Source organism: Excalfactoria chinensis, chromosome 23 (assembly GCF_039878825.1).
Source record: "Excalfactoria chinensis isolate bCotChi1 chromosome 23, bCotChi1.hap2, whole genome shotgun sequence".
Taxonomy (NCBI): domain Eukaryota; kingdom Metazoa; phylum Chordata; class Aves; order Galliformes; family Phasianidae; genus Excalfactoria; species Excalfactoria chinensis.
In genome coordinates, this window is record NC_092847.1 from 3,789,889 (window position 1) to 3,816,890 (window position 27,002).

General features: G+C 49.7%; 3 protein-coding genes and 1 long non-coding RNA gene across 5 annotated transcripts; 1 reads left to right on the forward strand and 3 right to left on the reverse strand.

Moving 5' to 3' along the window:
- Positions 1 to 873: 873 nt before the first annotated feature.
- Positions 874 to 5,242, reverse strand: LOC140262079 (uncharacterized). Its single transcript, XM_072356224.1, has 8 exons — positions 5,114 to 5,242; positions 4,244 to 4,597; positions 3,687 to 4,007; positions 3,251 to 3,331; positions 2,985 to 3,039; positions 2,196 to 2,296; positions 1,902 to 1,954; positions 874 to 1,785 (listed from the first exon to the last, which is right to left on the reverse strand). The coding sequence occupies exons 1-8, from the start codon at positions 5,154 to 5,156 to the stop codon at positions 1,498 to 1,500; spliced, it is 1,296 nt and encodes a 431-aa protein (XP_072212325.1). The 5' UTR covers positions 5,157 to 5,242; the 3' UTR covers positions 874 to 1,497.
- Positions 5,243 to 5,666: 424 nt separating this feature from the next.
- LOC140262032 (triggering receptor expressed on myeloid cells 2-like) lies at positions 5,667 to 10,582 on the reverse strand. Its single transcript, XM_072356118.1, is given in 5 exon segments — positions 5,667 to 6,494; positions 6,888 to 6,942; positions 7,262 to 7,606; positions 10,400 to 10,492; positions 10,495 to 10,582. Coding segments are annotated over 5 exon segments (807 nt in total). The 3' UTR covers positions 5,667 to 6,268.
- Positions 10,583 to 12,151: 1,569 nt separating this feature from the next.
- Positions 12,152 to 15,644, reverse strand: LOC140262051 (uncharacterized). Of its 2 annotated transcripts, none has more exons than XM_072356149.1 (7): positions 15,193 to 15,644; positions 14,656 to 14,988; positions 14,020 to 14,340; positions 13,814 to 13,889; positions 13,484 to 13,587; positions 13,079 to 13,128; positions 12,152 to 12,644 (listed from the first exon to the last, which is right to left on the reverse strand). In XM_072356149.1, the coding sequence occupies exons 1-7, from the start codon at positions 15,233 to 15,235 to the stop codon at positions 12,438 to 12,440; spliced, it is 1,134 nt and encodes a 377-aa protein (XP_072212250.1). In that variant the 5' UTR covers positions 15,236 to 15,644; the 3' UTR covers positions 12,152 to 12,437. The 2 variants fall into 2 exon arrangements, with proteins under 2 accessions (XP_072212250.1, XP_072212249.1); XM_072356148.1 differs by having other exon boundaries at positions 12,365 to 12,644; positions 13,079 to 13,140.
- A 1,545-nt stretch (positions 15,645 to 17,189) lies between these two features.
- LOC140261892 (uncharacterized) lies at positions 17,190 to 25,281 on the forward strand. The gene is made up of 3 exons (XR_011905792.1): positions 17,190 to 17,399; positions 19,217 to 19,333; positions 25,145 to 25,281. It is a non-coding gene; the product is annotated as an uncharacterized lncRNA (long non-coding RNA).
- Positions 25,282 to 27,002: the final 1,721 nt, after the last annotated feature.

Genomic DNA, 27,002 nt, shown 5'->3' on the forward strand with positions numbered 1-27,002 from the left:
AGGAGAGGAGTAAGGCAGGAAGTTGAGGACAATTGAACAGAACGGGGTAGAATTTTGTACTGCTAATGTGCTAATGTAAGTGTTGAGTTTTCCCTGTTCCTCGTGCAGTAACACCTGATTCCCTGTATTTCAAGGAGCTGGAGACAAACATTTGTTCCCAAAATGCTCTCATGCCCCATTGATTTCCAGAGGAAAAGGGAAGGTGTGGATGAGCCAACTGTATGTCATCCAGCAGGACGCTCCTGGGCTCTGTAATGTTGCTCCCCAGCAATATCATCCAAAATTCAGTGTTCTGTTCTTATAGTCCACTTTAGGCCAGAGTGCTTGTCAGCCATCAGTCATTTGGATATACTTTACTGCCTGCTACAGATGCAAACAGTCCTCTGAGTGCCTTTGCTTTAAGGCTGGCAGTTACTTATCTGTATGTTGTGGCAGAGAACTGATGCAATCAAAGTGCTAAACTGGCAAACAAACCCCGTCAGCTTCATCATGTGATAGTGGCTCATCTTCAGCTTTGCTCAGAAAAGGAAGCGCGTACCAGGAAGCCTCTCTATCATGAATTAGTTGTTTCCAGTGTGTTACTTTTAAGGTCTTCTACTCCGAGAGCCACTGCAGCTAGATGAGAAAGCTGGACAAAGCTTAGCTGCTTTCAGAGAATTCAGACCGGTTAAATAAGAGGTAGGGTTTGTGTGTTGGTGCCTGTTGTGTTAATTAACCCTTCCTGGTGTGCGTAATTGCAGACCTTCATGGCAGGGCTGCACACAAACAAACATGTTTATTGTCTGAAAAGTGATGTTAATCTCAGTCAGTAATCCTTTCCAGTGTGAGCCAGTGCAGCTCTTAAGGAATCACCCCCCCCACACACACATATATATAGTTAGCAGTGATTTTAATGTGCTTTTTTGTTACGTGATTAATTGATGACTGTGCCTGTTCACGTTCCTTTCACGAGAGCCATTTCTGTATCACATTCAGCAGCCGTGGGCCCAACTTCACAATGAAGGTATTTTACATGGGCAAATGCTATGCAGCAAAGCCCTGGATTGGTGAAACACGTTGGGAGCATTGCGTGGAACAACAGCTGTGCTGAAATTCAGCGTGTTCCTCATCACTTTGCTGTTCTGGTCCTCATCAGTGGGCAGTAATTAACATTTCACATACAGATACATAAGTGAGCTGGGAGTCCAAACGGAAGTGCTGTGCTCCCATATCTCACAGCCCAGTGCTGGATCTGCTGCTATCACAGCCAGCCTGTTTCCTGGAGTTGGGCTTATAGTTGCTCACTGCTTAAAAATAGAGCCCTGTGCAGAAAGCGAATGTGCCACAGCCTTCCACAGTGTTTGTTCAGCTGAGTTGTGCTGCTGTGCCATTAGAGGTTGTTTTTCAGGGGAGGTTTGTGCATCCATGTGTCTCATCCTTTCAGCAATCCCGGGTGTGCACAGCTCCAGCAATTGGTTACAAGCGGGTTGTTCCTAAGCTCAGTTCAGCAGCGTTCCGTCAATAAGCTGCAGGCTTTGTGCTGCTTGCTTTCAGTGCACCTGCTTTTCCCTCTTCAGTTTCTGCTTGTGGAGTCGCATCCTTGAAGATTAGCGTAGCATATTCCACAGGCCCCGTGGGATGTGAGCTCCCTGGTGCGTCCTGAAGGAAGAAGACTTTTGGTGAAGGCTGTGTGTTGATGTATAGAACATCTTCAGGTTTGGGTTGAGATTGGTGCCTTATTGCAGCATATATCGTGCTCTCATTTTGCTCCTTGTCTGGCATTCTACTTGCTTTGTCTCTTCCTTCCTTTAAAAACAGAGAGAAGTTAAGAAAGAAACGCAGCACGTTTTTGGTTCTGAATGTTGGTCTCGGTTCAGTCACACTTTGTTCACAAGAATAAGGGCTTTCAGGTGATCTCTTACCTGCAGCACTCCCTTTCTGAACGCAGCATGTCTGTCAAAGTCCATCTCTTTTCCTGCCACAAAAAACAGAATCTCTCCTGAGCGTTAAACTCACACCCCATTTTTTTCCTGTAAGAAATGGCTGCTTCCACTCTCCCTTCCCAAGGTTTAGTGCAGATGTTGTGTATCACTTTCAATTCAGCCGCATTTCCTTCCCAGACGATGATACCTCTGAATAAACCATCTTTACTTTCAGGGTGCTGGGAAACCAGGCTGCAGGGGCAGGGAAAAGACAAGAGGATTGGAGAGCTTTACCTGCCCTCTTCTTCCCAACGTAGCTGGTGATGAGTGTAATGGTAGCAACCAGGGCAGCTGTAGCCAGTAAGGAAATGAGCACCATGACGGCATAGGAAGTCCTGCAAAGGAAAGCATGGTGTCTCCATTCCCATTTCCAGCACCAGAGGTGAGGGGGTTAGTTTGGGAGGAGGTTAGTTTGGGAGGAGGTTTTGTGCACTGCAATTAAATTCAGCATACAACTGTCAGCCCTGTTGTCTCTCAATAGGTGTGATTCTGTGAGGTCGGTGCTGATGTAAAGCCACAGAGGATCCATCCCAGCTGGATTTTCTTTGGTTCTTTACAAGCCTGGGGCATTTTCAGGAGCTTGAAATCTCTTCCTGCACTCAATTACAGTGCTGCTTAGAGTTCAAAGGCATCCCTTATCGGGATGCAGGAGCCCTTCTCATGCTCTGTCTTTGATCGGGATCATTATGGGTTGCTCTTAGGCTGGCGTGCTTGTACAAGAGCAGAATCACTGTAACATTGCATGGGTTGTATACTTGTCCCTTCTTAAGCAGGTAGGAAGGGATAACACAGTGAGACTGAGCATCTTCAGTAGAGTCCTCACCTAGAGCTCCTGAAACTAGTAGGAAACTTGTATGGCTTTAATAGGGCTTGAGCAGGTTGACCCAAACTCTGCAGGGAGAAGCCTGTGTGTGTGTGTGTGTGTGTTTATGTGTGTGCACATTGCAGCTGTTCATCACTGCTCAAATCCTGCAGTGCATCCAGAACGCATTGATTGGAGTCTGGGTGTCTTTGTTTTGTTACCTCTGGTCCTTCTTGCTGTCATCTGTGGGGCCGGCATCTATTTTCCATTTTTCCCCTTGGAACAAAATAAAAAAAGGAGAAGTGAATGGCCGTGGTTGGGGTCGGGTGTTTTTTCATTGTCACTAAATAGCTGAGCCACAAAACGTGGTGTCATTTCAGAGAGCAGCAATGAGGGCTGAGCTGCGTCTGAATGCTGCTAGGAAGGAAGTTTCTTAGAAGACAAATCTTGACATCTTTTCCTTCCCAAAAGGGATCTCGTTATTTACCTCCCCTCCTGCGTTCTTCACTCAGGTCAGGAAGATGGGATGGTTTCTCAGTGCGTTTTGGTTTGCTGCTCTCTGCGCTGGCTGAAAGCAGAAGGGAAATATCACATTCAGAAGTTTACTAACAGTGACAGAGAGGTGAAATTGATGGCAGCGTTCAGATCTCTCCGACTCTGTTCCATCTGCTGATGCGGATGTGAAACGTTGTCAGTCAGTGAAGCCAAGTCAGCCTGCCCCCTCCCAAGAACTGGCAGCAATTTATACCATTAGTACGTATCAGAAAATCGGTTTTAAAAAGGAAATTCGGGAGTTTTCTGCATCTCAGGAGATTTCGAGGCTCAGAAGGGAGCACTTCAACACCGACCTGCAGCCTTTCTTGTCGAGCATTAAGAAACTGCTGACTTTTAGAAGATCATCATTAATTCTTTGATTAACTCACCCCAAACTTTCAGCACGACCCTCTTCAGCAGTTTGTTTCTCCCCTGGAAGTGGCTCTCCAGATGATACTCTCCCGAGTCATTAAGTTGGAGCTTTTTCAGCCACACTCTAATCATTTTCCATCCGAAGTCGTTCATCATTTCAGCCCTCCCTGCTTTAACTGTCCTTTGATCAGCGTTACCTCTGACAACAGGTTGACATCTAATTTGGGACACCATTTTGCACCAAATGAAACGCTGCAGCTCTCCCATGCTGACTGTCACGGAATAGGAGCAGTGGAGGAACAGAGATCTCCCTTTTTCAGCAAACACTGTTACAGGTTCTAAAGAAAATAGAGTGGGTGAATCGTGAGGATGAAAGACAAGAAAGACCAACCCCTGTGGTAGCGTCTGTATCACCCTGCAAAGGAGCAGAGGCCAACAGCAGCACCATCCCAGGGCGATTATGATGTTGAGATGTGCCACGTTTAGCTATGAAACAAAAACATGGAGATGCTGCATCATTCCTGATTCATTTTGGCTGCCTCCCACCCGCTGTGCAGTTGACCACATAGCTCACCCTTTGGTGAAACCGCCACCTGTATTCTTTGCAGCAAAACCTGCTTCATTCCAACCCAAACTCCGCACTGATACGTGCCAGAGTCCTCTTGTCGAAGCGCTGTCATGAGGACAGAAAACCAGCCGCCTCCGGAGTCTTTCAGCTCAGCTGGATGGTTCAGAGCTCGGGTCGGACCGGTCCTTCCTTCTGAAGGGAAGCCCGAGGTTAAGTCTGGACAGTATTTTCCTGCTTGTTCCTTGCACCAGTATTTCTTCTCACGCGAATACTTGTGCACGTCGTATGAGCAGTTGGCTCTGAAGGACTCTCCCTGGACTTGCAGAAACACTTGTGTGTCCTCTCCTGCCACGTGTGATCCTTTGAAAGGAAGAAGAAAATTGATGCCAGAAGTACTCGCAGCTCCCTGTGCCACTTCTTGCATTACCCTGCTGATACCTCTGGGACTGTGAGAAGAGTTATCTGCCTCTGCAGGTTTGCATAGAAAAGCATTCATGCCCAGAGCTGGTGCCACTACCTTTTGTCCATTGTTATTCATATTGTTCCTCTCTGTGCACTCATATTGCTGGCTGTAAGAAAGCAAACAGCAGCTAGCCCGTCTCTCGTTTCTCACTGTACCTCGTCCATCATTGTTTCAGGAGGAAATAACAAACACAGATTTCCCTCCCCATATGCTGGGTGATTTCAGACTGAGAAACTTAAGCTTATGTAAATAAAACAAACAAATTTCAGGCTGAACATCTCCTCTTGCTGACATCTGGCAATGCTATCCTGTGCCTGGCCACAGATGGCCTGAATAAAGAGTGTTCAAGCAAATAACAGCGTGCAGTGCATACAGCAGCACTGAGGGCTCCTCAGAGTGATACGAAGCCTTACCTGGCAGCAGCAGCAGGAGCAGCAGGGCTGGAAAACGGCCCATCCTGCAGTAGAAAGTGGGATATGGCACAGGAAAGAGAATGTACCGCAGGGCTTCGCTACCACTGAGGGATTCTCTGGTTCAGAGGAAGCTAAACTTGCTTTGTCATTTACACTTGTCTGCTGCCTGGAGCGATGGTGGCAGTTTGGAGTTGCTAAGGACATCTTTGAACCACAAGCTGCCTTCTTGGGTGGGAAGACTGCTTCGTGTTGACTGGCTGCTTATTTGCTTTAAACACACTGTTGTGTAGATAGCTATATTTGGCAGATGGGCTGTGGGGCTGCAAAAGAAATAAGAGTTTTCAGACTCTGTATCCCTGTTCAGAAGTGCCCAAGGTGACGGAGGCAGTGAGTGGCCCGACATGAAGTGTCAGGGCTGGAGCCAGGACACAAACCTGGTCTGTGCTACAGATCACAGAACCACAGCAGCATGTTCTGAGTGTCACCTCTTATATCTGGGTGATTTATTGTGAGCCAGTGTGCTCCAACCCTTTATCACGAATCCACACTATGTAAGATAACCAGATTGATTTTATTTAGCTTTGTAGGCAATGCAGGAAGAAGTGTGAATGGCCCTGGGTTGGGTTCTTCTTTGGACAGGTAATTGCAGCTTCCTTTAGGGGAATGATGAACAGCGATCCCCTTGGGAAGGTAGAATCCAGCTCAGAGCTGTGTGCAGATTCCACATCCCTTTCTTATGTTCTGCAGCTCCGTATTCCTTTCCACTCTGACTGTCTGCTAAGGATCTACTCTGTGCAAGGAGATCTTTGGGATCTTAGAAAGAGAATCTGTCCCCTAACAGCACTCTGAGCACACAGCACTGCTAGATCTCACCCGAGGAGGGGATATAAGCACCTGAAATAAGTGCCTGGTAACATGGTGCAGTTACTGACTGTGACTGGAGGTGACAGCAGAGCACTGCACTGCCATTAGTATGGCAGAAACATCAGTATGGACAGGAGCAATGAGAAAAGGTGGTAGATGGTGACATTCCCTCTCCACAGCGATAGGTTTGTCAGTACCTATATTTGGTAGGCAGTGCTTTTCTTACAGCAGGTGGCAAAGCTTTGCTGGATAAAGCTTGATGTTCATCTCCCTGTTGATTCTCTTTTGGCTCTAAGCAGAGCTCTCCCAGGAGGGGCTGATCCCACCATGTGCATGTTCCACGAGGTCACCAGGGAAACGGAGGACCTGCTGTTCATTCAAGCTTGGCTTGTTCTGCTCTGCCTCTCTGTTTTTCCTGCTGTTGCTAATGATAAAGATCAGCACAGCCACCACAAACTTAGTAGCCAGTAATCCAGCAATGGTGTAGAGGACCGTGAAATCAGCTTCGGGAGGGATGCTATGGGGAAACAGAAACACAACAGAATGAGGCTTAGCAAGGGAGAGCGTGGTTCAAACTTTAAATAAACCCTTGTATTTTGACAGGATAAAAGTGCAAAGGTGGGAACAACTCCTGTGTGTGGTACTCCCTGCCTGGGCACAACCTGCGAGGTTAGAACAACTGTAATAGGTTTTAACTGCCAGATCTCACGTATGGATAGATTATGATCTGCAGATTTGGTTTGCCTGGCCCTGAAGCTCTGCTTTCCGTTCAGAAACCGTGCAGCAGCTACAAGAGTTGTCATGCATTAGGAAGGGGCAGAGGATGTGCCTGTGCTGGTATTCTCAGCTTCAAACGGGATTACAGGTGCTAATCTAGTTCAGTCTTAGACGAAGGAATGCTGAGGTTTACCTGGAGATGCTCTGCACAGCACTGGGCTCCTCTGGGATTTGGGTCTCCAGGACAGCTGGTGACAGAAACAGAACAGTTCAGTCTGCAGATGTTCCCATGTGATATTCAGTGGTGTCACAAAACCAGCGCCCCAGGTGGGCACAGACAGACAAAACGAGGCTGGGCACTGGGAGATGTTCTGGGTGGAGGCAGATGGCCTGTGTTGCATGTCCTGCAGCACTCAGTTTGTGTTGCTGTAAATTGGGAAATCAAAACGGACTCGGGACTTCCTTAGAGACAGACACAAGTAAATGTTTACCCACGTGCAGCTTTGCTGCCTGCAGGGATGTGGAACTAAAGTAGGAGCTCGTGAAGCTCGGAGCCGCAGCACCTACCTGTCAGCACATCCACCTGCACCTTCCGCAGGGTGTTTGCTTCCCCCAGGTACTCAGTTCTGCACTGGTACAGCCCGGCGTCCTGCTTCCTCAGTCTCCTCATGGTCACTGTCAGGATCCCGTCCTGGATGTTGTCGCTGATGGACGTGGTGCCATTCCTGTTCTTCAGGAAGGGCAGCCAGAAGCGCCGGGCGCTCACCACGCGTTGGCACTCGCTGCCATCCATCTGCTTGCACCAGCTCTTCTCTCTCCACCGCTGCTGCCGGGGGTTGTAGGTGCAGTTCACAGATATGGTTCCCCCCTCCATTCCATACACCGTAGTGATGTTCTCCGCAGCGCAGGATGCTATAGGAGAGGAGGAGAAGGTGGTGAGCCACAGCTTTCCATCTATCCATCCCTTATTGCTACACCTGTGCTGAACAAATGTTGCTTTCCTCTGCTGCTGCCAGCTGTGGGGCCGGCTCACCTGCTGCCCTGGTGAGAAGAATGCAGTGCACTCAGGTTCAGACTTCCTTGGGATAAAGCCGCAGTGAAGCCATTGGCTGCCATCATTTGGCTCTTGCCAAGCAGCTTTTCCTGTGGGAGTTTGCAGATCTGAAGCTCAGCAAATTGTGCTCCTCATCTTCCCCTTCTGGCCCTGCAGCGGCTGCTTTGCAGTGCAGTCTGGAGCTCGGTGTTGTCACTCTTGCTGTGGTCACTGAGCTCCCGCCCAGCAAAGGGAGCCAGTTTGTCAGCATGATTAGGGGATATAAAGAGGAACTCGCATTTTCCTGCAGTCTGGAGGGGCACAAAGCTGGGTGTTTGCTGTGGTTGGAACGGACCTCTAGAGGTCATTGAGTCCAACCTCCTGCAAAGCAGGCTCCCTACAGCAGGCTGTGCAGGTGGGTGTCCAGGCAGGTCATCCTGACCCAGCAGTCACTCATTGTTTCTCAGCAGCCTCTCATTAGTTTCTCCTTGCTGTAACACCCCTCCTTTGAAGCATGCAGCCTGCCTACTTGCAAACAGCTGCAGCAAGGCAGCTTGCTTCGGGCTTTAGCCTCGAGCTCAACCCTTCCACATACATGTTCAGAGGTGCAGGCTTGGCTCCGATGCGCGCTCTGCTGTGCAGTAAAACCCGTGAAGTTCATTGCAATTTTAGGGCCCTTTATGGAGCCAAAGGAAAGCAAAACAGCCTTGGCAGGTGCCGAAATCAAAGTGAGATACAAACAAGTGTGCAGCTGTTTAGCAGGTTGCTTCTTATTCGCATTCCTGCCTTCTGATTCCGGAGTCTTTGCAGATGGTTTCATCCTGTCCTTTTAATAGCCTATTAATTTTAATCCTGTTGATAACTGGTCTGCACTGCTTGGCTTTTTTTTTTTTGTTCTAGTTCCTTATTTCTGATTTCCATTTCCTCCTTATAGTGGGCAAAGGCAGAAGGGAAAGTCTATTAATACTTAGAAAGAGAAGTGCAGCGTGTTATTTCTGGAAATCTATGTAGATTCTGTGGCAAGATAAATAAGGCTAAAACAGAAGCAGATTAAAACATGGGTTGTTGTGAGGCCTTTGTGTTGGCAGAGCCTTATCATAAAACATCTTACAATAATTGCAGACCTTCTGAGTGCTTTGTGAGCTGGGGAAATAAAAGAGCTGAAGGTCTTTCAGGCTGTGCTGGGGGAAGGCATAAATATGGATCTATGCTCTCTGGTCCTCCAACACCTGCAAACCTCCATCACAGAAGGTTTTACCTCCCTGCTGGGGGCCAAGTGAACATTGTAACTGCCCCTCTTCCTGCAGACCCTTCTCCTCCCTGGTTCAGCTGAGCTTTCAGTTCCGGGAGCAGCCCCAGGTTTTGCTGTTGTGCAGCAGAAATACTGCTGCAAAGCATTGCCTCGATGGTCACGGCATTGGAAGATCTGCTGATGCCCAGCGGAAAACTTTGTGTCATCATCAGTGCAGCCGCTTCTGCTGAAAGGTCAGACCCTGCTTGTGTTCCTCCTGCCTGCTTCGCGACCAAAAAAAGCACAGCGGACTTTTTTCCACATTCAGACTTCAGTCAGAACGGAGGTTCTGTGCTCCCATAGCCTGGATATGGATATGGATATATATATATATGTGCTCTGTTCCAGGAATCTGGCATCTCCAGAATTTGCCTAGGAAGAGCAGCCTGTCAGCTGAGAACACCGGCTGGATCCTGTGCTGTGTTTCCCATTGCTCTCCAAGCTGAAAATGAGCAAAGACTGGGAGTGTTATTCTCTACAGAGATGCTCTCCCTAGTTCACGTATTCCTTTGTGATGCCCAAAGGATGCCTCTCCTCCACTGAGTTTTATTTCCCTCCTGTTGAACCGCAGCTGCTGCAGTTTACGTTCAACCTCCTACGAATGCAAATAGAATTGTGCAGTTTCACTCTGAGAAAGCACACAAGACTTTCGTAAGCAACGTTTCATCTTCTGACTCAAAAGGATCCCAGTGAGGAAAGCCGAGTGTTTGGGTCAGAGAATGGGAGAATCATTTCAGTATCATTATAAGCCGTCTGTTCCAACTCCCCTGCAGTGCACAGGGACACACACGGCTCCATCAGTGCTCACAGCCCCATCCCTGCCCTTGGGGGTCTCCAGGGATGGGGCACCACCGGCCCCTCTGGGCAGCCTGTGCAGCTCCTTGCTGCCCTCATCACAGTGTTTTTCTTGCATCCAATCCTAAATCTTTGCTCTTTTAATTTGAAACCATTTCCCCTTGTCCCGTCACACAGACCCTGCTACAGAGTCTGTCCTCTGCCTCCTTACAGCCCCTTTGTTAAATTAAGGGTACAGAGCAAACTTGGAAGGAAGGGTCTGACATCCCTGCAGTATAACAAGGGAGGAAGAGCAGGGTGCAGAACACTCTGTAAAGCTCCAGGTTCTGCCTGCTTGCACTGCGCTGCACCTTGCAGTGTACAGACAGGTAGTAAATGCTTGTAGTGCTTTATCCAAAGAGCTGCATGCTACAATGAAGGTAACTTTGCTTCCAGAAAAAGCCGCTGCATCTCAAGGCCTGTGCAGTCTTGTTTGTTGTGATCATTATCTCATAGAGGTGATAACGCTTCAGATAGAGACTAAGTTCTTGCATCAGCCCTTCACCCTACCTGTTACCATAACCCAAGGCCACGTATGCTTCCTTACCTGAGAAGAAGACCAAGATGAGGTGCACGAGTTTCTCCATGTCTGTCCAGCAGGGAAGGGGGCAGGAGAGGAGTCCAGACAGAAGTGAAGAGGACTGTTGCCCAAGAGCCGTTTGCTTTTCTCCCCTCCTACCTCTGCCGGAAGGAATGAGCAGAGGAACTTGGCATCTTTTTTGTCCTGCATGTTGAGCAATTTGCCAGGGATGGGCATTGCTCTCACTGGCTGAAAACTGAGGCATCAGCCACAATTTAGTCTAAGCAGCCTGAAGGAGAGCGTCATGTGATGGCCTCCAGGATCGTTAGCGAACTGATGGGCTGCCCTCTTTAATTTGTTGGATTGGTTTACAGGGAGATCTTCCATGCAAATGCTGATAAAACCTCGCTTATCTCATAGAAACAGGCAGATAAACCTGCAGATCTTCCTGTTAATAAATGTGCCTTGTTTGCTTTAATTACTGTTTAAGAAAATGGTACCTAAAAATTCTCTGTGGGGATTCCTAACTTCCGTCTTTGTCATTTCTTGCACCAAGAAGCTCAACTCTGGATTCTCTGTCATGAGAAGCAGCTGTGATCCTGAAAATGCATTTCTTGCACTTTATTATCTCCTACCATTACTCTTCCACTGTTTGACCCAGAGTAACTGACTGTACAAGTAGCAAACAGTGGAGTTACAGGCGGAGTGATCCCTGTCCAGATGCATTTACTTTGTCTTCCTTTCTTTAAGTTAAATGTGTCAACTCTGACAGTCTCAAAGAACAGATCAGCATCTCTACTGCAGCCATAGCAAGAGAGGCCTAACAGAAAGCCCGCATCAGAGCTGCACCAGTGGTTTCTAAATGCATTACGTATCCAACTCACTTGGACATTTATATCTGCAAATAATCCACTCTTGAATTACCAGCATTTCCTTTCTCTTGTATCACCTGATGTTGAAAACAGCTGTCCTGTGCTCGTACTTCTTCCTCTGTTGTCTTTGCAATACTTCCTGAAGCTTTGCTAAGCTTGTCATAGAATCACAGGACAGCTCGGGTTGGAGGGGACCTGTGGGATCATCTACTTCCACCCCACCACCATGGGCAGGATTGCCAGTTTCTTGCTGTCAGATCTTTGCTCTGTGCTGCTGTCTGTATGGACTGTCCTCAGGTGGGCACTGAGCTTTAGCCTGAAAGCCTCTTTCCATCTTATTTCTTACCTAAGCAGACTGATAAACGTAGGGGAAAACTGTATGTGTTGTGGAAGTGCCTCACGGCTGTTTTGTTCTTAGACCTTCTGTGCTCAGATTCTTACAGCAGAACCCTCAGCTTGCACAGCTTGCAGTGCAGCATTCCAGCTTGCTGCAGTACTTCAGGCAGGTGCTGGATCTGCTTTACTCCTTAGAACCCAGTGCTTGCACCCCCCACCCACTACGTGGCAAACGAACCCAATGGCAGCAAGGTGAGAGTTCTCCACACCAGCCTGGATGGGAATCACAGCCTGAAGCTCTGATTAATCAGCTGAGGCGAGTGTTGGGTCAGCAATGGGAGCACAGGTGGGAGTAATTTAGCTGTGCTCCCAGAAGGGATGGAGCTCAACTCCACCTCCTCTAAGACCTCATTTAAGGGCTGACCCCCACTGAGGCAGCATCTCTTGGAGATTGCTCCCAGCTTGAGTTTGTTCCAGCTTGAGTTTGTTCCAGCTTTTCCAGCCAAGGCATTGACATTGGTGAGTTCTCCTTTGCAAATAACCTTTGAATATTTACCATCATCTTTGTTACCATCTTTACATTAGCCACCCTTACGCTGCCTCTCCCAGAGAGGCTGCATTTTAATAGAATCAAAAAAGCAAACATGCAGTTGATCCTGAGTTCCCAAGCACCTCCCTGACCCAAAAGGATCCACACACTTGTGACAAGTTCCTACTAGGAGGGAGGTGTTAAAACACACAGGCAACGTACACGTGGCAGCAAAGCCTTAATTCTTTCCCCAGTGTCCATGTACAGTTCTCCATTCCCACTCGTTATTGTAGTTCTCCCATGTCTGGATTGTTTATGGTTCTGTGCTTCATCCTTTGTCATTCTTCTGTAACTGCTTGAGTGCAATGTTGGCATATTCCACATTTTCATCTCTGGGTTTCCTGGGGTCCTGACTCGGTTCAACGTTACAGTAGAGAGGTTCGTCAGAGCTGGGTTGGGGTTTAAAGTCCAGGGTAATGTAGTTCAGGTCTCTGCTGTCATCTGAGGCTCTTCCCATTCTCTCTGTGCTCTCAAGCTACAAAAAGGAAGGGCAAACAGTAGTTAGGATCCTCCAGTACCAAGGCACAGCTGCTATCAAAGGAAAGAGATTCTTCCAGGAGAAGTGGTGTGAAAAGTCACCTCTGGTCACAGCAGAGGAAGAAATAACAGAAAACCTTTCCTTCCATCTTCTCCCTCCTCACAGCTTCATCTCATTTTTCTTTCTAATCTTTCGGTCATTTCTCAGAGATTAACAGAATTTTCTGCACCTTGAGCTGCTTTTTAGGTGTTTTTTTTTCCAGTGGAATTTTCCTTCTGCTGCCCCCACCTTCCTGTCCGTGGTGATATCAAATACTACTTCCCCTCACACTCAAAACCAAACATGGGTCTTCATCATGTGGCTCAGCCAGCTCCTCACAGCCTATTAGTAATGGATTCAGGTACCAAACGGAAACCAGTCATACTCCTTACCTGTGCTGGGCTCTCTGGTCTGTCATAGATGTCCTCTGCTTGTCTGTTACCTTTGGAAAGAGCTAGAGGTTTTAGAAGCAGAAAAGGCTGTAACAGTGCCTGGGCACTGGCTGCTTTGGGGAGGGCTGTGTGCCAATGGGACCCATCTATCCTCAGTCTGGTAAACGCGTTCCTCCCAGTTTACCTCTCTAAAGTGTTAAGAAGTGTTTTGTGCAGTCTTGGGGAACTTGGGTTTGATTTACTGGGAGGTCACAGCAAGGAGCCTGCCTTGGAGGCTTCCCAGTCTGCGCCTGTGTTATCCTCCCCAGAGAACTGTGAGTTGGGAATAATCTTGTTTGAAGTGGAAAACCGATGGCTAGAAAAGGCCCTAGAACCACAGAACAGGAGTCACCCATTCCCACATACCTCCTGACTTCAGCTTCTTGCGCTGCCTGATGCACAGTGCTGCTGTGACGGCCAGTGCCAGGATGAGCAGGATACACAGAACCACAGAGATTATGATGGTGTTCCTTTGCAGCAAGAGCAAAGAAGTTACCATTGCTAATTGCCAATAGTTATCAGAGCCCGTTACAAAACAGTGACCAAAAGAAGGGGCAGGAATAGCTTTCATACTCTGGGAAGGAGGGGGTTGGAGTTAGCTGACCTTTAAGGCCCTGCATACCCCAGGGAGACGGGCATGAACAGGACATCAGTAACTTGTCTGTGCGCAAACTCAGCAGGTTTCTTAGGCCTTACCGTGGTTGTGAGCTGCTGCCAGAAGAGTTTTTGTGACTCGAGCTTGTAGTAACTGAGAAAGTTGTGGCAGCTGGTACTGCAATCACAAACATGAACAGGAGACCAATTACTGTGCTGTAATGCCATTAGCATCTAACCCTCCCTGCCATTGCTACCACAGATATAAGTCCACACGTGTGCACCAGAATCTGCCAGCAGGTACTCACTCTTGTGCACAAAGAGCCTGACTTCCATCATCCTGGTGATTAGAGGGCGCTGATAGGGGGTGTACCGTGCACACCAGTACACACCAGAGTCCTGTGCCTGCAGCTTGTCCATGGTGATGGTAACAGTCCCTCTCTGGTTATCATCTTGGATTACGATGCTTTTGTTCTGGGCTTTACTGCTGTCCCAGTAATCTATGCTCACTATTAGTGAACATTCAGTCTGACTTCGCAGTCGGCACCAGGCTTTTCTTCCCCAGCTGTAGCCCAGGGCTCCGTACGGGCACTGCACGGAGAGACTGTCCATCTCCCACATGTATAACTCTGCAAAGAGCATATTGGTGGCTGAGCACAAGTGGTGGGCATGAGGGCATCCTGCTCTTGGCCCGAGCTGGCACTGGGGCTGGGACCAGCCATCAACAGGGCAGGGGGCTTTGGGCAGGGCAGGGGGGAGCTGGGTGCCCCCAGGGCAGTGGGCTCAGTGGGGCTCCTTCACAGCATGCACTGTGAGCAGGGCAGGCGGTGGGTGAGGGTGGGAGGCTGAGGGGGTCGATGGAAGGCAGGAGGATGGAGCGGGGCAGCAGCAGAGTTGTCCTCTGACAGGATGAGAGTCTGTGTGGGGCAAAAAGTAGTACTCACCCTTGTAAACATTCAGCAAGATGGTCTTTAGTGGAACGTAGTTGCCGCCATACGCACAGAAATATGTGCCTGAGTCCTCTACCTGGAGGTCAAACATGGTAATGGACACAGTCCTGTTGTGATCCTGTATTGAAACGTAGCCCTGCACGGCTCTGTCTGAGTATCTGTACTCTCTTGAGTCAAGCATCAGCACTATGAGCTCACAGTGTGAGTTTCTCATACGGCACCAGGCTTTCTGTGGCTTGTCAAGATGCCTTGTGTAAGGACACTGGATAGAGAACGTGCTTCCTTCCCGTTGGCTGATCTCATCTTCACGTGTTTGGGCTGGGAGACCTGCAAGTACGGGGTCTGGTGAGGATACAGCTCTGCACCCACAGAACGACTTCAGCTGGGAGCACTGAGGAGCCCAGTGTGGGATGGGGAGAGCTGGGGCTGCTGCCCCTGCCCTGCACTGCCCTCCCCTGCCCTTCCTCAGCACTGCAGGACCGGGAGGGGTGTCCCATGGGAAGCCCCTGGAGCGCCCAGCCCTCGTCTTACCTGGGCAGCAGAGCAGCAACAGGAGGAGGACTCTCAGCTCCATGCCGTCCTCAGGCACAGGGCAGGGGCATTGCTGGGGGCTGCTGGACCTGCTTGTTCCAAAGCGTCTGCCTTGTGAGCCTTCCTTCCTCCCACTGGTGCTGCTGGAGGAAGTGCCTGAGGTCTTGCCTTCCTTCAGAAATCTTTCACCATATTTTGCAACGAAACTGATACCACGATTATTTCAGGGCTCATTTGGGGAAGTGGCTGTGGGCAGAGCTCAGCCCATCCTGAAAGGAGAGGCTCTTTGCTGCACTCGCTCAGCTGTTGTCCCCCCTCTGCTCCCACACTGGTGGCAATGGAGCAGTCTTCTGAGCGTTCCGAGGTGTAGGAGATGAAGCATGGCCTTGGCCCTTGGAATTAAGATGAGTACACCAGTACTCTCATGCATTGCACAGGACCTCAGACAAATGCAGAAGGAACACTGTGCCCGAGACCCCCTCTTCTCTTGCACTGCTGCACTCCTTACCTGAAAAACAGAAGAGCCGAAGCAGGAGGAATCATGAGTGTGCCTGTGCTGGAGCCAAGGGCAGTGCTGAAGGAAGATCAGAGGAACAGCAGGTATCTTCTCTCTGCACCCTTCTGTCCCACACTGGCACTGCTGGAGAAAGTGGCTGAGCTCTGTGGCTACCAACCTGGCTTAGCATCGAAATCCTTCTCTACAGTTTGACACCAGAATTCACACATGAGTGATTAAACTGTCCGTGTCAACAGACTTTGGCCGGTTCAGGAGCCGTGGAGGCATTAGGCAGAATCCAGGGAGCTCCCCTTGAAATTGCTGTGCCTTTCTCTGCCCTTCAGACAGTGACAATAAAGCGGCAGTAAATTCCTCTGCCTTCCCGCTGCCAGCAGATGTACTCACAGCGGTGTCCCCTGGGCCAGTGCCTACCTGCTTTGCTCCACCAGAGCAGAGAAAGTCTGTTCTGACACCCTGGCTGCAAATAATTTCCAATTATATGAATAAGCAGCTTATTAACAATACATCCCAGCTAATCATTCTGTGCTAAGATATCTTCACGTTGTCTTTTCCCCAAATCCCTCTCTCATCAGGCACTTGATGCTGAATAACAAGAAGGGGGAACGCGGTGGTTCTCTTATGAACAAATCCCACGGGTCTGCAATTAGTTCAGTTTCTGCAACTGGTTGCCAACAAACTGAGCGGAGAACTGTGCTGCGGGAAGGGAGGAGGCATCACATCTGTGTTTGCTGTGCCTGTTGGAGGCTGAGTCCTGCAGCCCAGGAGCTCTATGGAGCAGGACGGGTCAGGAAGAGGCATCGTGTAAGGCTCAGTGTGTTGGAGCAGCTGGGAAGTAATGAAGTTGGTCCCCTTGCTGCATCTCTGTCAGAGGATCAATGTGGATTTTAATTATAGCATTGCAGTAAATGAGATGGACGCGATCTCTGGAGATCACTTAGCCCACCCCAGTGACACGCGCAGTAGGATCGACTCCTCCTGTGTCACTTCTGGAGATCAGTGCAACTAGTCGAGGCTGCAGCATCCTGATGGTGACTTATTGCTGTGCTGCACCGTCCTGATTTGAAAGCTCTTCCTGAAGCTCGCTGCTCTTTGAGTGCCTCTCTCCCTTTTGTATCTGCCGAGGACACGGAGAACAGATGATTCCCTTTCTCTTGCTCTGTGTGCGAGGACTCCTGCCTTGCCTCCCCTCCGTCTGTCACTCAGCACTAACCATTTTATTTGCACTCCTGAGCTGTTCCCAACCGGTTGGATCATTTTTGTTCTCTGTACTCTCCCATCGATCCTCCTGGCATCCCTGGGGGTCCTTAACTTCCTCCAGAGCTTTTGCATCCAATCGAGGACTCAGCCTTGTTGTACTTGTTGCCTTCAGCGCAAACTGCCTTCCTGCTCACTCGCTCCCGTTGCGGTGAAACCCACGATGGCCCCGAAGATGCAGCGATGCCGGTGGGGCCGCTAGAGGGCAGAGGGCGATCAGGAATGGGGCACGGGATCCGGGCACTGCCCCGAGCGGAGCTGCCGGCCCGCGGAATGGAAATGAACTGCTCAGCGAGATCCGTGCCGGGCTGGTACAGCGGGCAGGTGCACAAAGAGAGTCTGGGGAGTCACCGAGTTACGGCCTCACAGCTGGAAGAGGCTCGAGGGATCAAAGGGAGCAGAAGAGGGCAGCCAAGGAGTCTCCTTTCCTAACACTGTAAGCAGGCTGCCGTCCCAGGGCTGCTTCTGTGAGACTTGCCAGGCTCTTCCAGGGATGCATCGCCAGCAGGGAAACACAAACGCATCCTTGATCCTCGTCCGAGCCTGACGCTCTGCAGGGATGCAAGGCAGCGGGGATTGATGCTGAATGAAAAGGGATGCTGGGTTAAGGGAGAAGAGAGGCTGCAGGGGGTGACCCAGGGAAACAGGCTGCAGCAACAGCCAGAGCCTGGCTGGGGAGGAGCCGGGCAGAGCCGGGATGGCTGTGTGTGCGGGGCTGCAGGGTGCGGGACGGGCGCTCTGTGTGCAGGACGTTGCAGCTCTGAAGGAGAAGAGGCCCCACAGCAGCAGCTTAGCGAGAGGCTGTTTGGTCTGTTCCACATCAATGGGGCGTCCAGCTGTGGCTGAGGATGAAAGCAAGCGAGAGAGAGAGGATTAAAGGCTCCCAGGGTCTCCTCTAACCCGCCTAAGACTCACTGAGAGGGCAGTGTGCGGCTTCAGGAAGGCTTCTTCATATGGAAAATATTATGTGAGGGAGAGAAAGCGAGGGGGAAGGGAAGAGGGAGAGAGTTCTGTCCAGAGCTCTGGGGGGGAACAGAGCACAAAACTCTTTGGAGCCTCTCTGACCCGGCCTAAGAAAGCAAAGCTCCGCTGCGAGCTCAGAGTGCAGCAGGGTGTGAGTGGTGGGTTTAGGAGACCTGTGGGCAGGAGAGAAGTTTGAATGTGCAGGAAGAGAGAAAAAGGAAAGGATGAAAGAAGAGCGGAAGGGGAGAACAGATAGAGAGAAACTGAGGAGGAAGGAGAGATATGGGGGGGGAGGTGGTGAAAAGTGGGATGAGGGACATGGAGAAGGGAGGCGGTGAAAGGCCGGCGTCTGTTCCTTCGTGTTGTTAAGCAGGTCTCCAGGTGGAAGCCCCGCACTCCTGGTCCTTTTCCTTCCCCCACCGACCTTCTCCCAGGAATGCCTGCGATGGGGAACAAATTGCTAACAGAAGTGAGACGCTTTGCACCAAACGCAAGCGAGTTTCCAGTGCAAGGTTTCCTGTCAGCGGGTTGGGAGTGGAGGGTGTGGAGCGTTTCTGCCTGCTCTGGCACAGGAATCCTGCAAGTTAACACGGAGCGCTGGTTACAGTGCGGGATGAAGGACCTGAGGCTGCGCTTTCCTGCCTTCTGTTTTGGCTGCTGCCATTTGGCTGCTTTCAGCCTCCCTTATTTTCTGCTTCTCCCCTGTGTGGCATTTGCGGCCTCATTAGCTGCTCCTCTACTCCCACCGGCCGCCCCCCCACCGCTGTGATCTCCCAAGAATTCACAGGCTTCCACTCCACTTTCCTCCTTGATTTATACTGTTGAACCCAATGACCTTCGCTGACCTCATTTTCATGACAGTGTGAGCACACACATCAGCGCCCGCGAATGGCAGCAATCCTCCCTCCCTTGCAGTCCTGCCCTCTGAGCTGCAAGGACGCTGGTGCTCCATGTCGCACATGGGGTAGGGTTGCTGTGTGCCTGTGTGCTGCTCAGGTACCTGTTATCTGAATCCGCAGTGCTGTCTTGCATGCTGAAGCCCAGAAACACAGGAGGTGCGAGCTGCAAAACACTGCTCTATGTATCTTTGCTCATATGGGCGATGTTTAGCTGAACTGGTGTGCATGCAAAAGCAGCGTGCAGAAAATTACACCTGTGTATTTTCACTCTCTGTACAGACAACCAGAAGTTTTCCCCCTTCCATTATCTACATGTCAAGGGAGCCCTCCGATATATATGGCATCTCCCTGTGAGAAATGCACACCAATCACGGCTCTCCTTTTTATCTAGGTTGCTGTGTTCTTGGTCATCGCTGCAGTAGCTGAAAAATTGCTAGATGGGCCAGACAACCCAAAACACGGAGCTGAGAGACGAGCATTAACAGCCTGTTCTGGACAAGCTCGCAAGGTGAGGGAACTTCTATTAGTACCAATATTGTGGTGCCTCGTGACTTCTGCTTGAAGAAGTGGATTTGAACTGGAGGGAGATGACTTGTCCTTAGGAGGTAGAGCTGAGTCTCTGCTCCTGGTCCTCACAAAGTTTGCCTACAGTTCCTGAAGGTAAAAAGAGCAGCCAGCTGAGAAGTGCTGCTGGGTGTTGGAGCAGCACTTCAGCTTCAAGCCACTTTGCCATACCCGAGCTGTACAGCACCCAGCTTTCCCTCCACCATCCCAAAGCTGACTGTCTTCCACCCTCTTTCTACATAGCTGGCAAATCAGCCTTACCCCCTTCCCCAGCCCAGCGGTACATAAATCCCTTTGTCCCTTAGCCTGGAAATCTGCCTTCCTGTCCCTCCCTTCCCTGCCTTCCTGGGAAGTCAGCGTGGATATGGTGCTGCTGGCTTGCCTGTCTGAGCTGCTTAGTTAAGAATAATAAACAAACTCCTAAATGGAAGGATATTCTTTAAACCTGCCTTGTGCTGCCTGCCAGGGAATGCAGGCAGCAGAGCCCACCTCCTGTCCCCCTCCAGCCCGAGCTCCAGGCTCTCCTGAAACCTGATCTCCTTTGCTTTGGAGCTGCACCATGGCCTCTGTGTGCACCTTCCCCCCTGACCCTGTCTGGATTCTCCTGTCCTTTTCCTGACACACACCCAACAAGCACACGCTCCTTGCTCAGACACACACATCACTGAAGGGCACACAGTGACGCCACAGCAAAGGTGCACCGTGCCCACAGCACAGATGGGCACGGGCTGGATTTACACACTATTCCGCACGTCCGCTCAATTAGGTTTGCAAAACCACTCTTAAAAGTGAAGCAGACACTTGCTGTCCTACAGCTAGAGGCTGTTCATTGCCTTGGGAAACCCACCTCGGCAATGTACGCTGATCAGAGGCAGGAGGACTCTGGAAAGTGCACAGACGTGCAAGCAGTGCCCCCACATCTCCACGTATGAAAAGCAACGTGACACCAGATGTGCAATGACATGGCAGCCTCAGATCACAACCAGAAACGCAGCAAAGCGTGTCCTACAGCATGTCCTACAGCAGGCATGCTGAGAAAACTGGCCAGCATATGCCCTGATCTCTTCACACTCTCTGTCCTTTATGGAGGTGTTTATTTCCCTATTTTTCCTGCCTATCTTTATGTGCACTCTGCCTTCACTCTTACGCACCCCAGCTTTCCTATAGGCTGCATTCTCCCATTCCCTGGATGTTTTGCTCTTACACGGACGTGGCACCACTACCACACCCTTCCCATATACCTTTCTATATGCCTTGTCCAGTGGGTTTATACACCTCTGTCTCTGCACACCTTTGAAATGCAAACCTGTGCACATCTGTTTCGCTTTGATACCCTCCCTTCTCCAACACAGGTGTGTCTTTCCCCATCTCATGTTGCTCATGTGCCTTGTTTAGGCAGACAGGCATCTTCTGCTGCTTGCTCTCCCACTTGCAGCCCACACAGCTTTCCAGCTTTCCTTCACTGTGGCCCATTTTCCTCATGCCAGCATTCACAGCCAGCAGGAAAAGGACGTCAGTTAGAGGCTAAGCAGTCCCTGGGACCCTCTGGCCCTGCCACACTTTTCAATCCACTTCTAATTTTTCTCCTTCTCATTTATTGTCTCCAGCTCTGCTCCTCCTCAGTGCCCGCTAAAGGAAACTCGACTCCTCTTCTTGTTGTTTTCATCTGGAGAGAAAGGGAAAAAACCTATTTTGCTCCTTCCCCGGCTCCAATTCCCCTTCCACCCCCCACCCCCTCCCACCCCCCTTCCCAGCCCTGAAACCTTTTCCTGATAGTGTTGCTGTAACTGTTCAATTAAACGAGCAATTACAAAATCAATCAAACCAAAACGTGCGCCGTGCGCTGAGGGGGACCCACTGCAGAGCGGGGACGTCGCCTGAGCCCGTCCCAGCCTGAAGGCAGCTCAGCTCACAGCTCGGCTGAAATTGGCTTGTTGGATGGTGAGACGTTGCTCTGAGGACGTGCACTGTGCCTCCATGGAGCCGTGCTCTGCCGGGGGAAGCCAGCACCACCGGCTTCACTACACCGTGTTAGGAAAAATTCCAGCAAAGCTCTTGCTGCTCACCGTGGCCTTTGGTTTCTGTTGGCCTGTAAGGGATGTGCCAGCTGGAAAGTGGGCTTTAGGGCTGTGCAGGTGGGAATGGCTTCTGCAGCAATAGGAAGGAGGGAATTCATGGCAGGAATTCCCTCTGGACACCTGTGTCGCTCTGGGTGCCGTTATCTGCATCAGCCTGACTTTGCCAGGCACAAAGTCACAGATCCTTCCCGAAGGAGCACAAACAAGAAAAGACGAGTTGGAAAACAGGTTGGGTCCAGGGGAAAATGTGCAAAGCAGATGAGTTTGGGTTCATATGTGGACAGAATCGTGGCAGCTTTCCAGTGGCATGAGGAAGCCAGCTTTAGCATACGGGCCTAGAAGGAGATCCTGCTCATGGGTGCACCAGGGACACTCCATCACTCCATCACCATCTCACCCTTTATCAGCTGAGGCAAATTTTCAGAGAATTTGGGAGCAGAGCTCGGTGCAAAGGACTGGGAAGGCTTTATTTTCTTGTGGGCATGAAGGAACACCCTCTGCAAAAGCCCGTTGCCTTCAGTTAGTCCATATGAGCTGTCAGGAGGGCATCTCCATCTTGCTGGTGGCTCCTGGTCCTGCTCTTGGAGGAAGGCCTCCCTCCAGATTTAAGGGAGGTAGGACTGGAGCTCTTTAATGAGGCACTCTTATCCCAGACTCGATTTTGCACAGTCAGAAGAGCAGCATCACAAAGGCTTATCATTCCTTTAAGAGCAGCAATTTGGCGAGTTTCCTAGGGCAGGAGTCCAGTTTGGCTTAATTTTCAGTGAGTAATGCTTAAAGCTTGGTCACCCTGCAGGTCCTATGGAAACACAGGCCTGTATTGACACATTTCCTAATGCAGTCCGCTCCATCAGGTGATACATAAGTCTTAACATTTGCAGTGATGCTTCAGTAAGGTTCCCCGCTCTCATTTCTTTCAGTTGGATCACACCGTGATATTCTGGGATTGAATAGATATTAAAATAAGGAAGATAAGTGCCGGTACGTGTCCCACTCTGCCATCTCTCCCCCTGTGCAGGTGCTCCCGAGCAGGAGCTGCTGCAGCACAAGGCTGCAAGGTGACACACGGTGCTCATGCCAGGCGGTGGCACCGTGCAGAAGCCTTTGGTCCCATCCAGCTGTCTGTTTGCCATCTATATTTGGTCAAAAAATGCTTGCGAGTTGTTTGTTTGTGGCTCCTTGGAAACCCCCCTTAAGAAACGGCTCCTTTTGTTTGGTTACTTGGGGGAAAAAAAATGTTTTCCCCTCCTCCTTTCACTATTTTGAAACACTGGAAAAGCAAAGCAAAGCTTTAAAGAGCCCCGATAGCAGGGCAGGCTGTCGGCTGGCTCACAGCTCCCTTGGCCCTCCTCTCTTGCAGGCACTGCTCCACCTTCGAGTCGATTCTGACAATGAAAACACACCTCGGCGTCCTCAAAGTTTCTCTCCCCATTGAAAAAAGGGGGTTTATTCTCCCTCTTTTTCTTTGTCATCGGAATTAATGTGATTCTAACGTGTTCCTTTTGATCTTCGGGGGATTTTTTTTTTATACTGATGATCCCTAATTTTGAAACGATTTTTTTTTTTCTATATTATTCTTATTTTAATTGTTTTAAAAAGCTGCACTGAAGGGGAATTAAAAAAAACACACACAAAAAAACCCCCCATCCTACATCTTTGGCACATCTTTAACCTTTGAGTTCCTCCAGAAAAAGAAAACCCTCCTTTAAAAGATCTGATACATTTTTAAACAGGCTGCCTTTGACAGGTCAGTTTCAAACCTCTCTCTCTCTTCCCTTGCTCTGTGTTGGAAGAAGACAATTCTGCGGCTTGGATTTTTTTGACAGTTAAATTGCAATGTAGGCAGAGGGAGGAATAGGGATCCTGTCTCTTTAACTCTCTAACTAGACAAAGACTTTTCCCCTTTGAGAGCTGAGCCCGGGATCAGAACTGTCAGATGATCTCGTAGCACTTGGGAGAGTTTGCAAAGTCATAATTATATCTTTTAACCTGTCTTGCTCTTTGCAAAAGAAAGGTCCTATTATATTGAAATGAGATTATTAGCCATCAAATACTTTCTTTCTTGGGATTCTTCTTCCTTAAAAAAAATAAAATAAAAATTCAAATACCTGAACTACTTTGCAATTGAATTTTTATAAGATTTACTTTTCACCAAATCAATGTTCTGTAGCAGCTTTTTTTTTATTATTATTTTAATGTATTTTTAAAGGGTGTTTTCAATATGCAGATGCAAGAGAAAAACCTCCGACTCGGTGTCTGAAATGTCACCTGGGTAATTAAAGGAGGGTAAAGTTTCGGAGCTCGGCGCAGTTTCATCCCCCGGCTGTTGGTGAAGCCGTGCTGCTCCAAAACCCTTCTGATCATTGTCAACCTTCCATTCTCTCTGCTCTGTTTTATTTGCCTGGGTGTCTCCTGTTCCTCAGAATAGGGGCAAAAAAAAAAGATCCTAAATAACTGGAGAGGTTAACAAAAAAAGGCATTAAAATCACGGCAATGCATTAAAACCACGCCAAGGGTGGTGAGTGCATCAAAGCAATGGGCAGCAGCAGGACGGTCCGTAATGTGGTACCATGTTGAAGAAAGAGCTCCCTCATTTGAGAAGCAATTGGCACCACAATTCCTTACGCCCCACTTTGAAAGGGGGGATTGGCTCCAGGTTGCACAAACCATAAACAGCACGTGTTCAGGTATCTGGCTGAGCAAGGGTCCAAATGAATATAAAGGAGCTACATGAGCCTGATCCGCAGAGCTCTGAAGTCAGGGGAGGATCCTTCCAACTGCTACAGCACCTTTGGATGGCACGGCCTTTATTGGGCTCACCCACTGTGAGCAGGGTGATGAGATCGTGTCAGCCTCTCCATTACCAGCCCTTCCAGAGCTGTGTTACCTCTTGGCCACAGCAGTTCATTCTGAGATTAAATTCAGCGTGTTGGGATCTAACAAAGGGTTTGCTGTGTGCACGGGCAGGACTCCACATTAAGCTCAGGATGCCAAGAGGTCGCAACTGGTTTACATTATTAAGGGTTTCAATGCATTGGAATTTATGACAGTGCCCGGTGGGGTGCACAGGACCGGTCCTGCAGCACTCTCACCCATGCCACACTCACTTCACCGTGTGGCTCATTGAAGGCAGTGGGGACTGTTGCAACACATAGAGTTATTCATAGGTGGTTGTGTTTGCCAGCACCACGGTCTGCTATTGGTTCAGTGCAGACCTTCAGGAGCATCCTCAGTTTTGTGCTGTCAGGATGCATGTGCCTTCTCTGTTGACTCTACGCCTCGGTTTCTTATTCCAGAAACTAAGAAGAAAGGCCAGGCCATTATTTAATACACATTTCCTCAACCTTCCAGAAAAGATGGCTGGGTCATAATGAAAACCAGAAGACTGACAGATCAAAAGAACCTCCCTGATGTTAAATAAGGCCCCGATTCGGAGTAAGACCCATCTGGGGAAACTTTCTTGGTGAAGAACCCCAGGACAGGAAGATAAGGAAATTCACTGAGCTGCTCTTTATAGAAACCTAAGCACCTGCTGAATGCTAAGCACGTGTTTTCTGTATCTCCAGGACTCCCCCACGCTCCTGTTGCTTTGGTATTGAAACACCTCCGTCTCCTGCATGTTTTTACTTCTTGCAACACTGTTACAAACTCAAGATGTTTTTTCCTTCCATTTACAGGACAGACCCGGTGCCTTCAAGGGAACCACCTCAGTCCGTACCTGCAAGATCCCCTGTCCATCCAGCTTTCAGCTCCCATATTCACACTAAAGCTCACTGGGAGTGACATCTGAGTTCAAGGTAGGAGCAAATGTTTGGTTTCTACTTCTGTGTTTGCTTCTCTGTGTTCCATCAGGTCGGAGGATGGCCTGCTGGAGGGGAGCTCCTTTAATTGTCCATGGGAGCTGGGGAGCCAGGCAGGTATCCCCAGAGCCAGTTCAACCTGTATGAATTGGCAGTGTCCCCCAGACCCACTGGACCAGCTCCAGTTTACACCACCGAGGATCTGACTTGGAATTTCATAAATATCTCCTCTTTTTCTTGGCAGCGAAATAATCTATAGAGCAGTTCCAAAAAATGAGAAGAAGTTGTTGGCAGATGTGTCTATTAGTTTGAGCTCGAGACTTTTTGGCTTTTCTGAGATCTCAGCTCCAGTCACTGGGTAGCGTGGAGGCTTCCTTACTGTCCACAGTAGCTTTGCCTTTGTTTCCCTTGGTTGATTGCAGAGAGGGGGAGGCTCATAGGAGACACCCTGGAAATACATAATAAGAGCAGTTCTGTTCAGAACTGCCCACTGTCTCACTGACAAACAACCCCGGTGAGGCCAGAAGCAGCTTTCTGAAGTCACGTACTTTGGCTCCAGCTTTTGACAGAGGTGTGTGGCCCGTGGAACACGAGCAGCAGGCGATGTCTCACCGCGTGTTTTGCAACGTGGAAAACAGCGCCTTTCTCAATGGCAGGTTCCGATGGAAAACGTTCCCAGCCTTCTGGGAGCAAAATTCCTCCGCAGGGCAGGAGGTGTTCTGCCTTTGGAAGGCCTGCAAAGTCAGACCTGTCACTGCAATGGAAGGAGATTGGGGTTGGCGCCTCCGTGGGTGTGAGTGTAAACATCCAGCTGGGTGTGCCAACTCGAACGTGCCCTGGCTTTGTTATTCCTCGCGCCCAGCTCCACTTCAGCTTTCTCCTGAGTGATTATTGACGTGCCTGCAGTTCCGGGGGACGTGGAAATGGGTTTGTTTACACAGATTTGGCAGCGGCGAGCTGTCAGCCCTGCGAGGCACCGCAGCACTTCCTTGAAATCAAGAGCTGCAGCTCAGCAGCTTTGCAGAGCCTGTATGCGGGGCAGAAAAACGAGATCTCCATTGGTGGAACTCAGCCGTACTCCGTGCGCTTCTTCCTGCCCATCCTCACATCGCTGCCACCAACCTGTGCCCAAACTCACCATCGGCAGCACCGACCAAAGGGCTGCATTATTCCTGCTGGGAGCTGGAAGTGCCTTGATTTTTTAACTGGGTCCTGGGATTTGTTCAGGAAAAACGTCAAAGCTTCTGCTCCGTTATTTGTGCCGTGCTAAAAATAACGCCGGGGGCCCCACCTTCGGTGAATGCACTCCTTGCAAACAGTCCCAAAGTCCCACGTGCTCCTTCTGTCTGGGTCGCTGGCAGTCAGAAAGAGAAGCCGTCAGAGCCCAGAGAAACCATCAGCCTTTCTGGTGTCCCCGTCTGTGCAGAAAGCGGTGGGAGTCCAAGAAGTGCATTTGCAGCATGTTCTCCCCATCAGGTCTCTATGTTGACCTGGAAGAGGTTTTTGCAGGCAGTCCAGATAACAGCAGAGACAACTGCAGGCAGGATTTCTGCCAGTACCAACTTCCCGGGTTCTGTTAAGTGAATAATTGCTCCTAAAGCAGCTCCAGCTCCCCGTTCTGCTGGGATGGTCCTGTCATCCTCAGACTCTCAGCGGTTTTCACGTTGGATAAATGGCCATTTTTCCAGAAACACGCTGAACTCCCGTAGTCTGCTTTATTATTATTATTCTTTTT